The 14,253-nt window shown below is 45.9% G+C and overlaps 2 protein-coding genes and 1 long non-coding RNA gene across 6 annotated transcripts; 1 reads left to right on the top strand and 2 right to left on the bottom strand.

Moving 5' to 3' along the window:
* Window positions 1-193: 193 nt before the first annotated feature.
* LOC112846761 (uncharacterized) lies at window positions 194-1,744 on the top strand. The gene is made up of 2 exons (XR_003219906.1): window positions 194-1,071; window positions 1,167-1,744. It is a non-coding gene; the product is annotated as an uncharacterized LOC112846761 (long non-coding RNA).
* LOC100696172 (uncharacterized) lies at window positions 1,472-4,781 on the bottom strand. 2 transcript variants are annotated; one of them, XM_003443199.5, is made up of 2 exons: window positions 4,341-4,781; window positions 1,472-3,859 (listed from the first exon to the last, which is right to left on the bottom strand). In XM_003443199.5, exon 2 carries the CDS (start codon window positions 3,400-3,402, stop codon window positions 1,966-1,968), a length of 1,437 nt encoding a protein of 478 aa, XP_003443247.2. In that variant the 5' UTR covers window positions 3,403-3,859; window positions 4,341-4,781; the 3' UTR covers window positions 1,472-1,965. The 2 variants fall into 2 exon arrangements, with proteins under 2 accessions (XP_003443247.2, XP_005468494.2); XM_005468437.4 differs by having other exon boundaries at window positions 1,472-3,856.
* A 185-nt stretch (window positions 4,782-4,966) lies between these two features.
* Window positions 4,967-14,157, bottom strand: ccdc134 (coiled-coil domain containing 134). 3 transcript variants are annotated; one of them, XM_003443106.5, is made up of 7 exons: window positions 13,482-14,157; window positions 9,951-10,084; window positions 9,633-9,754; window positions 8,985-9,069; window positions 8,508-8,689; window positions 6,614-6,685; window positions 4,967-6,357 (listed from the first exon to the last, which is right to left on the bottom strand). In XM_003443106.5, the coding sequence occupies exons 2-7, from the start codon at window positions 10,051-10,053 to the stop codon at window positions 6,232-6,234; spliced, it is 690 nt and encodes a 229-aa protein (XP_003443154.1). In that variant the 5' UTR covers window positions 10,054-10,084; window positions 13,482-14,157; the 3' UTR covers window positions 4,967-6,231. The 3 variants fall into 3 exon arrangements, with proteins under 3 accessions (XP_003443154.1, XP_025762573.1, XP_025762572.1); XM_025906788.1 differs by lacking the exon at window positions 13,482-14,157 and adding an exon at window positions 11,771-12,244; XM_025906787.1 differs by lacking the exon at window positions 13,482-14,157 and having other exon boundaries at window positions 9,951-12,243.
* Between the last annotated feature and the right edge of the window lie 96 nt (window positions 14,158-14,253).

The following is a 14,253-nucleotide window of genomic DNA, read 5'->3' as shown; positions in this document are numbered from 1 at the left end:
TTTTTAAGCATAAAAATTGTATGATACTGTGTTAATAAAAATGAAAGAACTACAGTTGAGCTACCCATCTATAGTCACCTGCGACTTTATTAGGTAGGTAATCAATCACATTTAGAATAGAATAGAATAGAATGCCTTTATTGTCACTATACAGTTGTACAATGAGATACAGAGATCTACATTAGGCATGTGGATAAGGTCGACCTGCTGAAGTTCAAACTGAGCACCAGAAACATGGAGAAATATGGGAGTTTAAGTGGCTTTAAGGTTATTGGCATAAACTTGGTGGCAGATGGGCTGCGCTGTGTGTTTTAGCAACTGCTGATCTACAGGGATTTCCCACAGACAACCATCTCCAGAGAGAATTCTCTGAAAAACAGAAAAGTGAGCGGAAGTTCGGTGAGTAAAAATAACTTTTTCATGTCAGAGGTCAGAGGACAATGGCCAGAGTTCTTTAGAAAGGAAGGCAAAATAAGCCAAGGTATGCAGAACAGCATTGCTAAATATACGTTGAACCTTGAAGTAGATGGGCAGCAGAAGACCAGACTGGGTGCTCATCCTGTCAGCTGAAACTGTGGCAACACTTTACATGGGCTCACCCAAACTGCTCAACAGAAAACTTGAAAAATTTTATATAGTCTGACGGGTCTTTCTGCTGGCACGTTCAGATGGTATGGTTCAAATTTGGCGTGAACATGAAAAGTATGGATCTATCCTGCCCTGTATTATGTGGTGGTGGTTTAATGATATGGGGGGTATTTTCTTGGTTCACTTTGGTCCCCTTAGTACCAACTGACCATCACACCACAGCCTACCTGAGTATTGTTGCTGATCATGCCCATCCAGTTATAACTACAGTGTACCCATCTTCTGATGGTTGCTTCTCACAGGATAACATACCCATAAAGCTGACATCATCTCAAACTGGTTTCTTGAACATGAGTTCACTGTACTCAAATGGCCTCCACGGTCACAAGACGTCAGTCCAACAGAGCATCTTTGGGACGTTGTTGTTGAATCCATGCCAGGAAAAATTAAGTCAGCTCTGAAGGCAAAAGGGCTTCCAACCAGGTATTAGTGTACCTAACAAAGTCATCAAATCTATACATTTAAAATGGCACAGATCTTAATTCTAAGCATGATCATTGTTACTTAATGTGTTTCAGAATTCTTCAAATGGAGAACCATAGTTGATTATACTGCCATGTGTGGTGTTCAAAAAGATAACACCAATATAATTCCACAAGGAAAAAAGAAGCCAAAAACGTTAGTTCTTGCAACAATATTTGTATTTTCTTTATTTCACTGCAAAAACACATGAATGAACTGCTAACTCATTTGCAGCATATGTTTTACCTGTGTTAATACATAACTGTATAACTCTCCTGGTTTAATTATTACATGATGTTAAACAGTGCAATAAAACCAGCCAATCACTGCAAATCATTCAGGATGGAAACTTTTCAATACGTCATTAGTCCACTTTGTTCATATACATATTTGGCATGGCAAACACTTTTTTCTGTTTATTATACTCACTGTAAAAAAATTTTTTTTAAGTATGATGTGTGCTCAAGGACTAAGGTGTGTTTAAATACCAACCAGCACTGAAATGCATCACAACCTTCTAACATGTTTAAAAATAAGAAACAGCAGAATCAACACCCATCTAATATGCCTTTCAGTCATCCCACACAAGTGCAAATGTCATGGATTATTCAGCTTCGGCTTGAACCAACATTTAGATTGAGAGATTCTACCTTTTCCTCATAAAGTGGCTTCATATTAATACTGCATACAACTTTATTACACAGATGTTGTTGCTAGCAGTGCATCTTTGATCATTTACAACCATGTAAAAATATCCCTCACTGCAGTAAGTTACTGTGTTGTGTGGTGTTTATTGTGAAGGTGGAAAAATACATCTCTTACATCCTGGATTTGGACTCTACGCTCAGCCTGTATTTATTTGTTCCAGTAGATTTCATAAGACTTCTTCTCTGAGTAGGAAGCCTCCGTCGTTCCTGTGCCGCTTCTCACTTTTTCCTTCACCACCTTCACCACCAGACCACCAGCGAGGGCGATGCCGGCTGCAGCTTTGCCAATTTCGGCCACCGCGCTCAGGATGCGTGCTGTTGCCGACATGGTGCCCCACGGGTCTGATGCAACCCTGCTGGCTGCTGTTGCCACACTGGGTCCTGTTACCCCACATGCAGCACCAGCGGCCACTTCCTGAGCTAAGGCAGCAGCACACTGAGGAGTCCCAGCGGCTGCTGACGCTAAACTACCCTGAGCTACTCCTGCTGCTGCTGCAGTTTCAGCTCCACCGAGGGCAGCTGCTCCCTCCAGAGCTGCTCCTAAAGCAGCCCCACCTGCCATGGTGCATCCCACACCGGCCGCCACCCCGACTGCAGTGGCCCCTATGATGCTAACCTGGGTGAGGGCATCTAAAGCACCTTCTGCAGGACTGGAAGCCTCAGCGCTAGCAATGGCTCCCACAGAACTACCCAGAACTCCACCTGTTGCTGCGCCCAGAGCCACTGCAGTTTTCCCCGAGGCTGCCGCCACTATGGCGCCCACGGCATTCCCCACACCCGAGCCTCCCGCCACGGACATCCCAGCTAACTGAGCTGCAGCAAAACCAATCGAGTTCCCAGCAAGAGATGCCCCAGCTGCAGCTGCCAAAGGGGCAGCCGCTCCGAAAACTGCCCCAACTGCCATGCCAGTGGCTCCAGCAGCCACCAGGACCTTAACTCTCTCCAGCACCTTGGGAGAGAGCGCGGCTTCCCTCCTGAAACGAATCAGTGATGACCGGACAGATGGCCGCCGGCTGACAGCTCTGCCTTGGCCCCGATGTCGGCCTCTGATCTGGTCTCTCAGCAGGCTGAAGGGACTGCTTCTGCTCTCCTTTGCCCATTTCTCCACCCTTAGATCATCTTCACTTCCTCTTTCTACCCCTTTCCTCTGGAGCTCTTGTAATCCTCTCTCGCTGCTTCCTGCTATGTCAGACTCTAAATCACATTTTCTTCTTTTTGCAAGTTTAGCCTCCTCTTCAGTTCTGCAGTTACTTCCTTCTTGGTCTTCACCCTCTGCTTGCCCTCGCTCTCCCAACATCCTATCCTGCTCCTCCCGGATTGCAGCCTCTGCCTCTAAAAACATGGTGTTAGTATAAAACCCTCCGTTACTCTGCCTCACCATGCTGTCTACCTTCACCAAGAGCTCTTTAACTTGTGCTGTGTTACTGGGGTCTTTGTTGTTGAGAACATGGTACCTACCCCCACACTTGTCTATCAGAGCCCTCAGCCCAGGAGGTGCAGTCATTTTCAGATATTCTTCTATCACCATGCCCTCTAGGTCATCCCCCCCTGGTAAAAAGAACCACTGTATGGTGAAATACAGCATCCTCCCCCAAATATCTTGGCCAGCTCACAAACAGCCTGGTTCTCGTTGTCTGTGTATCGTCCTATTGGCACCACAAGGAGGAAAGCGTGGGGGCCAGGGGCAGAGAGAGAGACACATTTGGCAATCTCTGCGTGAATCTGCTCCACACTGAGGTGAGTGTCTCCAAAACCTGGCATGTCAACAACCATGATTCGCCTCACTCTCCTCTGTGGGACGGCCCGGCCATCTTCTTCAGCGAGCTCAGTGCTTCCCATCTCGCAAATCTGAGTGACAGAGCTGGCGCTGACCTGTGACAGGAACTGCCTGCGGCCCAGGATGGTGTTCCCAGATGCACTCTTGCCAGATCCGGTCTTTCCAATGAGGACCAGTCTGAGCTCTTCGCCCCACCTGGTCTCAGAGTCGACTCCTTCCTTCTCACACTCCATGTGTACTGGTTCCTTGTTCCCCTCCCTGTCTTCTAACAGAACATTAGGAGCAGAAAAAATTTGGCGTTAACGTTCAGACTACTTTATTTTTATTTTTTTTTAAATGTTCACTACAAATGTAATGGCCAGTGAAAAAGCAGACAGCAGCCAAGGCTTGTATTATCTCCACTTTGTGTCTTTGGGAAAGATAACAGCAATGTAATGAGCTTTGTAAAGTGAGAGCATCAGGAAGCTTCTTGCACATAAACAAAACATCAATAGGTTAGCTACAAGCAAGAGGGACGCGAAGCTAGCAACATCCACTAGGTGGTTAAATTAAGTGTCTAACTTTAACACCACCCAGTGACAACATACCCTGAAAGTAAACATCAAATGTCGAATGAAGAGCTCACGCTTTAATGTCGTTAATTATACTGCCTGCTAATAATTCGGCCTTAGCACGTTAACGGCTTTAGCTTAGCTTTCGTTAGCAAGTCGCTAACTTTTGACAGAAACATCAAAGTATGATCTTACCAGAGTCCAAATGATGAAACATTTCGCAGAGAGACTAAAAAGCCGTTTCTTCTCTGCATGCCAGCTTGCCCTTCATCCTCTACATGCGGCCACAGATGGGCTGAAGTCAAACTGTTCAGCCCGCATATGAAATGCAAACACTGGACTTTGTGTCTTTGACGGTTTCCTGCCCTCTGTCGGTTCATCTGCTCAACAAAACAAATGTAGCAGGTCTGTGGAGCACAGAGGGGGCTGCTTTCAGCCGCTCTCATATTCACATGTATGATTTGGAAGATTACTTCTTTTTTCTAACCCCCATCCTGACACAATCACAAGAGATCTGCGTGTCTTTCCGGGCTCGAACCGGTAACCTTTTGTTTGTTATTATGCAAATGTGCAAACCCCAAAGTGTAGAGTTGTCACATATAAAGCCCTGATTCTTTGTATAGAGTTTGTGTTACAGTTTTTCCTATTGATAAAGACTGCTCAGCCCAGTTGCCATTCATAATAAGAGTAATTAATAAACAGATAAACAATTAAATGACAGGTAAATGACACAGTAAAAAAAAAGAGAGACATTTTTTGTGAATTAACAAAACCTTTATATTATATAAGTACAGGGACAGTCTGTGTAATGAACTACCAGAGCGTTTTCTGTAATTTTACTTGTATTATTTATTTTGTACTTTCACTGGTCCGGCCCATTTATGGTCAAAGAGGGCTGTGCGTGGCCCACAATGTAAAATGAGATTGACATCCCTACACTATGAAGCCACATGAAGTACAAATATAATATATATCTATATATTGATATATATATATATAATTTTCTTCCTTATGTATCAGAGTCACTTTATTTCATTACACGTGTTAACAAAATGGCTTGTTCATTCTGCAGCAATGATATTTTTCTCTGAATATACATATAGTTTTCATAACAGTCATTATTACTATATGAAAATTACATCACTCTCAATTGTGTAGCTCTGAATCCACAAAACGTGTCAATTTAAAAAGGAAGGGAAAAAAATATGGAAAAAAGGTTAAAGACGAGGGACTTCTAGATGAATGGTCACATGTTGTATTTCCGGTTGACAGGATAAAAATAATGTGAAGGCTCATTAAGGCAGAAAAAACTATATGGTCAATTAAAAAAAAAAATTCTCAAATGAGTCCCTCAGATGGAAATAAAATAGCAGACATAAAAATGAACCCATCTTTGTCATTACGGCATCCTTCAGGCAAACGCAACATAATTATGTCTCCTTATTAATTCTGAGCAGCAGTGGGAATGTAAATCTGCCTATTCACAAACATCCTTTGGGAAATTCAACAGCTCTTAGAAATAATATTCAATCAGCGGTCGAGCCTAACCCAACCATAAACATGCCACATTTCCATAAGGTCAAATTTGGCAATCGCACCTACTTGAAGCGTATGGGATTTTAGACACATTAAACCGAGACCAGACACAGTACAGCGGGGGCTTCGCAAAGTTCTGAAGAAAAACGATTAGACTAAAATGAATTAATATCCCAAAGTTCAGTTACATAATCTTCAAGTTATCAAAAATGAGTTTGCCTTAACTTCATCTCCAGAGAGTTATTTATCTAGTTATTTTTTCCTTCCCCCCAAATTCTAAAGAACTGCTGATGTACAGCAGCTCAGGCTTTTCCCAGATGTGGACTAACCCCCTCCTGTCACACTCAGGTTTTCTCTCTCTCTCTCTCTCTCTTTCTCGAGCACCTGGCTTTTGTACAAGTGACGGCAGCTTTTTGTTTTTCTTCACTGTCACCAGAGTCTACAAGTCAAGCCACCCCTTGTGGACTGCGAGTGTACGCGCCTTCTCATCTCCTCCTCCTCCTCCTCTTCCTCCCTCTCCTCTGCTCTTCACGCTCGGTGAGGTGTAGCGCTATAGCTCGGTGCGAGAGCGGGATATGCGAGGTCCTTTCCTGATCTCTTTCCTCTTCTCCTCCTTCCTCCTCCTCTTCTCCTCCTCCCTCAGGATCTTCTGGAAAGCCTCGGCTGTGTGAAGCACCTGCGGCAGATAAGAAAGGGCGCGGGGAGATCAAAGTCGCCATGTGAGAGAGGCTGTGTTTTCTTAGAGAATTTCTACGAAAAACAAAGCAAAGATCTGCATGTGTTTCTATTCCTGCTGGTTGCAAAGGTGTACCCAGAGAGTCTCTGGGGTATTAAGAAAGCTGTTACCAGGTATCAGGCTAGAATAATAATGGATGATGGCAAAGTCATCAAGAGAGGCAAAGTGTAGAACAGCATGTACGCAGCGTACTCACATCATCTCTCTCTGTGCGGTACGGGTTTATAAAGTCTGGGGATTTCTCTGTTATTCCCAGCTCCTGTGACATCTGCGAGGTGAGCAGAATAGGAAAGATGGCAGAGGAAAGAAAAGAGGGGGAGATGATACATAATGCTTGCTTTAAAAAGAGCTAAGAAACGTCACATCACTTATGCTACAGCTAAGAAGCGCTCTGATGCAATTTAAACCACATTCCTTGCGAGCATTAGAGCTCATTCTTCATTATTTACCGCTCACGGAGGTGGATGAAATAGAGACGAGGGAGTCGGAAACCAAGCGTGGGGTTAAGCGAGGGCCGAACGCACACTTTTAGGACGCAAAACTGCTGCTGCTGCTTCGAGCCTCAGAATTAATCCACTTCATAATCCTCTTGGCACATTGCTAAGGTCACAGATTAATCCTGCAGGAGTTTAGTTCATTAACCCGCACATTAAACAAGGAAACACCGGTTAGACACCTTTGGTCTTTAAAGTTTCAAAGGCCAAAATTCAATTTCTGCAGAAATATCTGACACACTGGCTGACACTGATGACTGATAACTGCACACTAACATGACATGATTGCATCACTCTTTAAACCCACCAGGTTTCCAGAGAACTGTCACCCATTGTTTTTTATTCATTTTTTCCTGTTTGGTATAGCTAATGTTGCACGGATAGCACTTCTGCTGAAAAGATAACATCTTGTGGTTTATGAGAATGTGCCTTCTGTTTAACATGTGGCTAAAACTGATCTAGAAGTCACTGAGCAGCCACTTTGAAATGCATGTGGGTAGTTTGGGCAGTTATTGGGAAGCATTATCTAAATTCATTTAAATTTCAATAGCGAGTGGGAGATAAGAACTGTATTCATAGAACAAAACAAATCTGAAAAAAACAAAACCCTCAATATTTGAGTTTTGTTTTCCAAAATAAAAGGTTTTTTTCCACCCATCCATCCCTTGCCCACCTCCCTCTCACCGGCCACTTCCTCCAGCTCTTCTGGGGTGACACCGAGGCGTTTCCAAGCAACTGGCTCCTTTTTAATGTGGAGGAGCAGTACCTCTATTCTGAGCCCCTCCTGAAAACCGCTCTCCTTATCCAGTCTGTAAGGGAGAGCCCTGACACCTTTTGAGAGAAAGTTCATTTCCACCCCTTCTATCTGCAGTCTCGTTCTTTCAGTCGCCACGCGGAGCTTGCGGGCACAGGTGAGCGCAGGAACGTAGGTGCCCCGATAAATCGACAGCTTCGCTTTCACGCTCATCTCTCGCTTCACCACAGCGGGCCCGTGCAGAGTCTACATCACTGGTGATGCTGCACCGATCTGTCGGTCAAGCGACATATATTCGGGAGATATTAATCTACCACCATCGCACCATTATTGTTGCTTTTGCAAGAATCGGCTATAGATTTCAGAATCGCTGAGCCTTAAACACGCTGCCAGGGATAAGGCTGGATATTAGGAACCTAAGAATCACTGTAAACCTCAACTACTCTGTTGCTCTGTGCCATCTATTTACCAGACACATTTACATCACTGTGCTTTGGTTTATAATGCGCTGTTTTCTCGCTGCGTTTTGAATATTTCCATTATATCCTCCTGCAGAGACATGTTTTCTTTTCTAATCCAAGGCGTGAGCTGAAGCTGCGGTATGCAATCACTGCAAGATCAATCACGCTGAATCTCATGAAACTTAGTGGAGCACTGGCAAAGGAAGAATTAGGTAGTTAGATTTTGATCTGAATCATTTTCTTTCAGCTTTTGCAACAACTCTCAGTCTTCAGCGCGACGCCGACAAATCTCTTCTAAATCCACGCGATCGAAATGAGTAAAAGTGAAACCAGAAACATTTTTTTTGACACCCTTAATAAAAAGACTGCGGCAGGTCTTACAAGTGTGAGGACATGCTGGTGGGCTCCTCCTGTGAAAACCCCCGTCTGGTTACAGAAGTTCAGCCCCCAGCGCAGCAGGCCGCTCCAGTCGGCGTTCCGGTCGTAGTAGTGGTGGACGATACGGGGGAAACGCAACGCCACGTCGCCAAAGAACGCCGTGTTCTCCACTACGTGGGAATAAGCTGCAGGACAGAAACAGAATGTGAATATGTACATGTATAAAACACACTGTGAAAAATGATGCTTAACAGAACAAAGGGAGGAAAGCAGCTCAAGATTTTACTGGGGGAGCACACTCAGACCGCACTGAAGGGGATGAAGATGGGCTGATGAACACCAGGCAGAAGTGGGGGTTTTTGAGATGGGTAACAGAGCGTAAGACAACCCATGCAGAGGTGTTGGAGACAGAATCAGTGTGTGAAAAACACTCGAGAGCGAGAGAGAAGGCAACAGTTGAGATTTAAAAGTGAATCAGACCTTCTTTGATCTTATCGTCCATGGGGAAGGGGTCATCGGGCTGCATGTTGGCCGCAACCAAGACCTGCCGGGAGTCCTCCAACACCTTAAGAGAGAAAGAGAGCTCAATCTCCAGGGTTATGTACTCCAATCTACGTGCTATGATTGTTATTCTTATGGCATTTTACACACCACCTTCCTCAGATGTTACAGTCAATGCGTGATCTGTGTGGACACTGCACAGAATAGACACGCTGGCTCACACACACGCAGACGTATAGAAGTGCTGACAATGTTTTGCAGCCCCCGAAGGTCGACTCTGCTTGTTCTCCTTGAGAGCGATGCAGATACACGCATAGCTGCCCGCTGGGAAATAGAGGCCTACAGTAAAATCACAGCTCCCAGTCTGGTGCAAGTGAATGGCACCTGCAAGCAGCGTGAATTCAGATTCAAATGAAAAGCGAGCTCACGCGCTGCTGAATGCGGTGGATTTTATGGCTTTTGATTCTCTATCGGGCTGCAAACGTTCTTATCCTTCAATTTGCTGGAAACACCAGGCAGGTCGAGCTTCAGAGTGCCTGCTCTCTGATGCTAGTGGCCTTGTCTGTGCTTGACTTGCTGCTTCCCACGCACTATATGATGTCTCACACACACACATACACACTGTACCTTGAAGAGTCCTTTGAGCATGATGTCTATGATCTTGTACTGCTGGTTGATGTCGTTCAGCTCTACTAGATTCTTGAGTGCATTCAGCTGATCTTTCCTCTTGGTCTCAAACAGCCGCTTGTCTGACAGGAGGAGGTCAGGAGGACAAACGCTCTCTACATGGACGTAACTCACATCAAGAGAGACACACTCGTGAAGATGCTTAAGTTCAATACTTAGTGACTTGCACACACACACACACACACACACACACACACACACAGACAGACATCAGCAAACAGCAATTGGCGGCAGCTCTGCACGCCGTCAGAAGGATACAGATCTCCAGGTTGGAGTCGTGTCTCGGTCCGTGCGTGTCGGAGTCTGCCGAGCTGAGTGCGGCAGCGGCGAGCGCCAGGACCACTGCACCCACACTCCGCATGGTCAGCAGGGGGTGGCAGAGAGGCACTCTTCTGAAAACAGGGATGATGAGCCATGAGACATTGTTCCTCAGCAGAATATTGTCACACAGTCGCCTGATTAGATTCTTTCAGCTTGCCTGACTCGCTACGCTTTCACATAGAGCCAGCAAACACAGCTTTCTTCTCCATTCATTCATTTTTCTCCTTTCAGCTACTAGACGGGCTCGCGCTCTCTCGTGTGATACTTGTGGAATATGTGAAATACGGAGACATGTTGGGGATAAGTGGTCAATATGGAACACCAGAGGGTAGCCGGCATTTGAAGAGGGCCTCCGTATGTTCCTTTTAAGACACATCTGATGTCTGGCACTTGCATAATCCCCAGAGGAACTTTTACAGTCTCTGTAGCAGGCGCCCGGTCTGCTCTTGCCCGTCCTCTGCCCTCTCTATTGAAAAGCGGCGGTCTTCTATAGCATTCTGATCCTGTCGCAACTTTCCCCGTCCTCCAAGGCTTTTTTCTTTTTTTGGTACGTTTCAAAGGGAGGCATGAAAGTGAGAAGATAAATACAACAGCTAAATATAGGACCTCATCAAAGGAGGATTCGATGCGAGCCAAAAACTAAAGTTGTTTTTTTTTTTTTAAGAAAACATTAGCAGAAAACAGAAGTAACTGGAGGCAGGGAGAGGACAATGTAGATGAAAAGCTACAAGATATAATTCATATAATCCATGCATAATTTAGCAGGGGCTCCATCAATGATACTATCAGAGGGATGCAGTGGGGTACAGATGGGATGGAGGGAGAGTAATATTAGGAGAAGCAGCGGGGGGAAGAGGAGGAGAGGAGAGAGGGGCGTTGGAGCGTTTGGAAGCAGGGGGTGGGGTAGAGGAGTTGGAGACCCTGAGGGAAACAACAGCTTTCCTGGTGAATATTTCATCTACCTTTTGCTAAGGCACAGCGGTGAAACCCAAAGACACACAGATGGGAGAACTAGTGCAAGATAGAGGAGGCGGCTGTGGAATGACAGATAATGAGCACGGGAGACTCGATTTCTGCGCTAACTGGATTAATCTTTACAAACCCGGGGTGCCTGTTCTCGAATCTCAAGGAGCGGGAAAGGGAGCAAATGTTTCAGGGCGTGAATATTAATTTAGACTAAAGTGAGCACCCTTAAGAGAACTCGCTCCAATCAGAACAGGAGAAAAGAAACCCATCTGCTTCTCGACGTTGCCTGTACATCTACGGCACGCTGATAACGCAGACAAACAATGAGCATTTCATACTGAATCATTCTTCTGTTTAACGGCAGCGTTGGTGTATTATTTCCGGAAAAATGAAAGCGGATTTTTTTTCCCCCCAATTCATTTTGGCTTTCCCTGCCAGTCTCTGGGGTCATTTATTTTAAAAATAAAACTCAAAAACAACTTTGTTCATACGGAGTCAGCAGAAACCAGCGTTCCTGCAGACAGCTGAGTGAAGACAATGTTCGATTAAGGCCAATTTGTGCATTCTGAGAACATCTTTTGGGTAGCTTCCCAGCTTTCTGAGAAATGCTGCACTAAATATCCTTAAGTGCTGGTCGAAAGCCTAAATATTTCTCGATAACAGCCAGAGACGGGTGGGGGTTGTCTTTCTGGTAGTAGCAGCAGCTCGTCGGGTTATTTGATGTTCCTGTGTGCCTCCTAGCAGGCAGCCATGTAGCTCTGACAGATATTTATGAGGGAAAAGGTCATCACCGTCAATACGCATAACCAGGAGCTGCTGATGTTTCCGCGCAGAGGGGCAAAGTGCTGAGGCCGTAAGAAGTGATGTAGGAAGGGCATTAAGGCTGGATCAATCATTTCTAATGTGGCACGGGCAGTGCAGAAGTGCATCCATTAACTGTAAACAGCCAACCCTGATTACACAAGATGAGCATGTCACTAATTCCAGGGCACTCGGTTTGGTCCTGAGTGAAACTGGAAGGGGTGTGAAGCACAAAACTATGCAAAAATCATCATCTGCTCACATTAACTTCAAACTCCCCTTAAAAATGATGCTGCTCTGTGAGAGAGAACTTGCATTCCTGCATCCCCAGCCTGTCTTACTACAGGAGTAAAACCAGCTGAGGGAGGGAGTTCACCTGCCCATCGCCATCATGTGCTGCTCAGAGGGGATCGTCAGATCCCTGCGGGGGTTCTCATTGGTTTTTAGCTTACAATATAAAGGATCTTGCGATTACCTTTTTTTTTTTTTTGGTGCACGTATAAACAAAACTGATCTCAAAGCAGCGCATGCACTAGAACACTGTTACTACAACCCAGCTGATCTGCAAAAGGCTTTCTTTCATATTCTCCCCTGCTGAGTCCTGGACTGAAGAAGCTTCAGGGGAGATGTTCAGCATCCATGGTGGGAGGCTCGGTTCAGAAGCCGTCTGTCCCTCCTGCACTCGAGCTGGCGAGATATGTCGGGGGAGGTCTGGAGGCAGAGGCAGAGTGGTTCTTGCTGAAGTCGTGTGAGCCCACGTAGATCTCTTGGCTTGCAACTGCTAGCAACCATCTCTTGGGGCAAAGAGGCTGAAGTTTGATTTCCTGTGTGGGAGATCCAGGTTCCAGCTTTGTCAGTAAAGTAGGTTACCCTATCTAATCACATGGAACCCGTGAAGAAGAACCGCTCTGACTGGGAATTGTCTGTATTGTTGAAAACATGCATCCAATTTTCACCAGTGTGATGAAAGATGATAATCTTCAATCAAGGATGAGAAAGAAGTCCGACCCGCGAACAAGCCTGCTCTGCAGCATTCATTTCAAGAGCCACAGCTGACCCTTGAGGTGAACAGCGCTCCAGAGAGGATGGAAAAAAGCAAGATGCCTTTCAGACAGCTGGATGTGCAGCAGGAGTGGAGCCCGGTTCCCCTCAGGCTGCCAGCCTGCTGTGGGAGGCTTGAGGTTCAAGGACTGACACATCATCTCTCTCTCTCTCTCGCTCTGCTTCCATTCTAGAGGCTCTCCTGTCATCATTCATAGAGAGGCACGGACATGCGTAATGGTGATGATGGTGGTGGATAAAGACTGTCACATGGACCATCAGCTACAGATTGTTTAATTGATTGCATGTCCCCTACCTGACCTGGGTTCCTACAGCTGCACGGCTGTCTGTACCCAACTACTGAGTAACTATTTATATTCTAAACGGAGAATTGCACTCTTTTTATATCTTGGATGCACGGCTACATACAGTGGTATTATACACCAACATCTCAATGACACATAACTATTTATAGAAGACTTCCCAACTAGGGGCTCACTTTTGGAAATTAAGTATTTAAAGTCGACAAATCGATGCCTCCTGTCATCGCAGCTGTACGCTCCGGCGGATCCGCCAGCCAGCCAGCGGCCAGCACAGCAGATTCCCCGGCAGATAGAGCTCTGCTGGACACTACAGCCACCAAACTCGAGGTCCACTCACCGTGTTGTAGCGAGAAACGACAGCGCCACAAGGCAGCGATTAGCGAGCGGCGTTTGCTCCAAAGTAAAGAGTGCAGTTGAACCTTCTTTATCTCCGCTCCGAGCGTGAACAAAGACAGAAAAAGAGCTCGGCTCGCCGATGAGGTAGACGGGACAGTGAGTTTGCCCTCCTCTGGATCCTCAGGTGACAACAACGGAGGTGGAGGCGTTCATTTACATGCGGCTCTCGCTGCTCCACTCTGCCAGCGCCACGATCGCACCGGCTGGCTCGTCTTGGACGAATGACAGCGAGCGGGCGCTAAACACGGAGGAGGAGGAGTGCGGTTTCCACACGGAGTAGTTAGAGGGAGACACCACCAGAGCGTGGGGATGAGGGGCTGCGTTCCGTTTATGCTCAGTTTCCCCCCGGGATTATGATGCCGTCCAGCCACGCTATAAACTCCCGAGGTATTTTATAAAGATGGCTGCTGGGCGGAGTAAGCGAGCATGTTAGGTAGTTTATTTGCAGCTAGGATCGGCTATGCTAATGAAAAGTTGCCTTTCTGGAAGCTGGCTGTGACAGCAATTTAAAAGTCAACTGGACGTCAAAAGGGACTTGTGCGATCATATAAGAACCCCACCTTGCCACTTAATGTGCTGCCAGTGAGAAGTAAAGAAACACACTGGAGCTACCCGATGGTACAATGAACGATTGATTTTCTTGCAGTAGCCTAAAGCCTGAGAGCTCATCAGTGGCCATACAGTTCAAAAATAGACCACAGGAGACGTTTTAC

This window comes from Oreochromis niloticus, linkage group LG4, assembly GCF_001858045.2.
Source record: "Oreochromis niloticus isolate F11D_XX linkage group LG4, O_niloticus_UMD_NMBU, whole genome shotgun sequence".
Taxonomy (NCBI): Eukaryota; Metazoa; Chordata; class Actinopteri; order Cichliformes; family Cichlidae; genus Oreochromis; species Oreochromis niloticus.
Note: the sequence above shows the minus strand (reverse complement) of the source record. Positions and strands in the feature narration are given on the sequence as shown.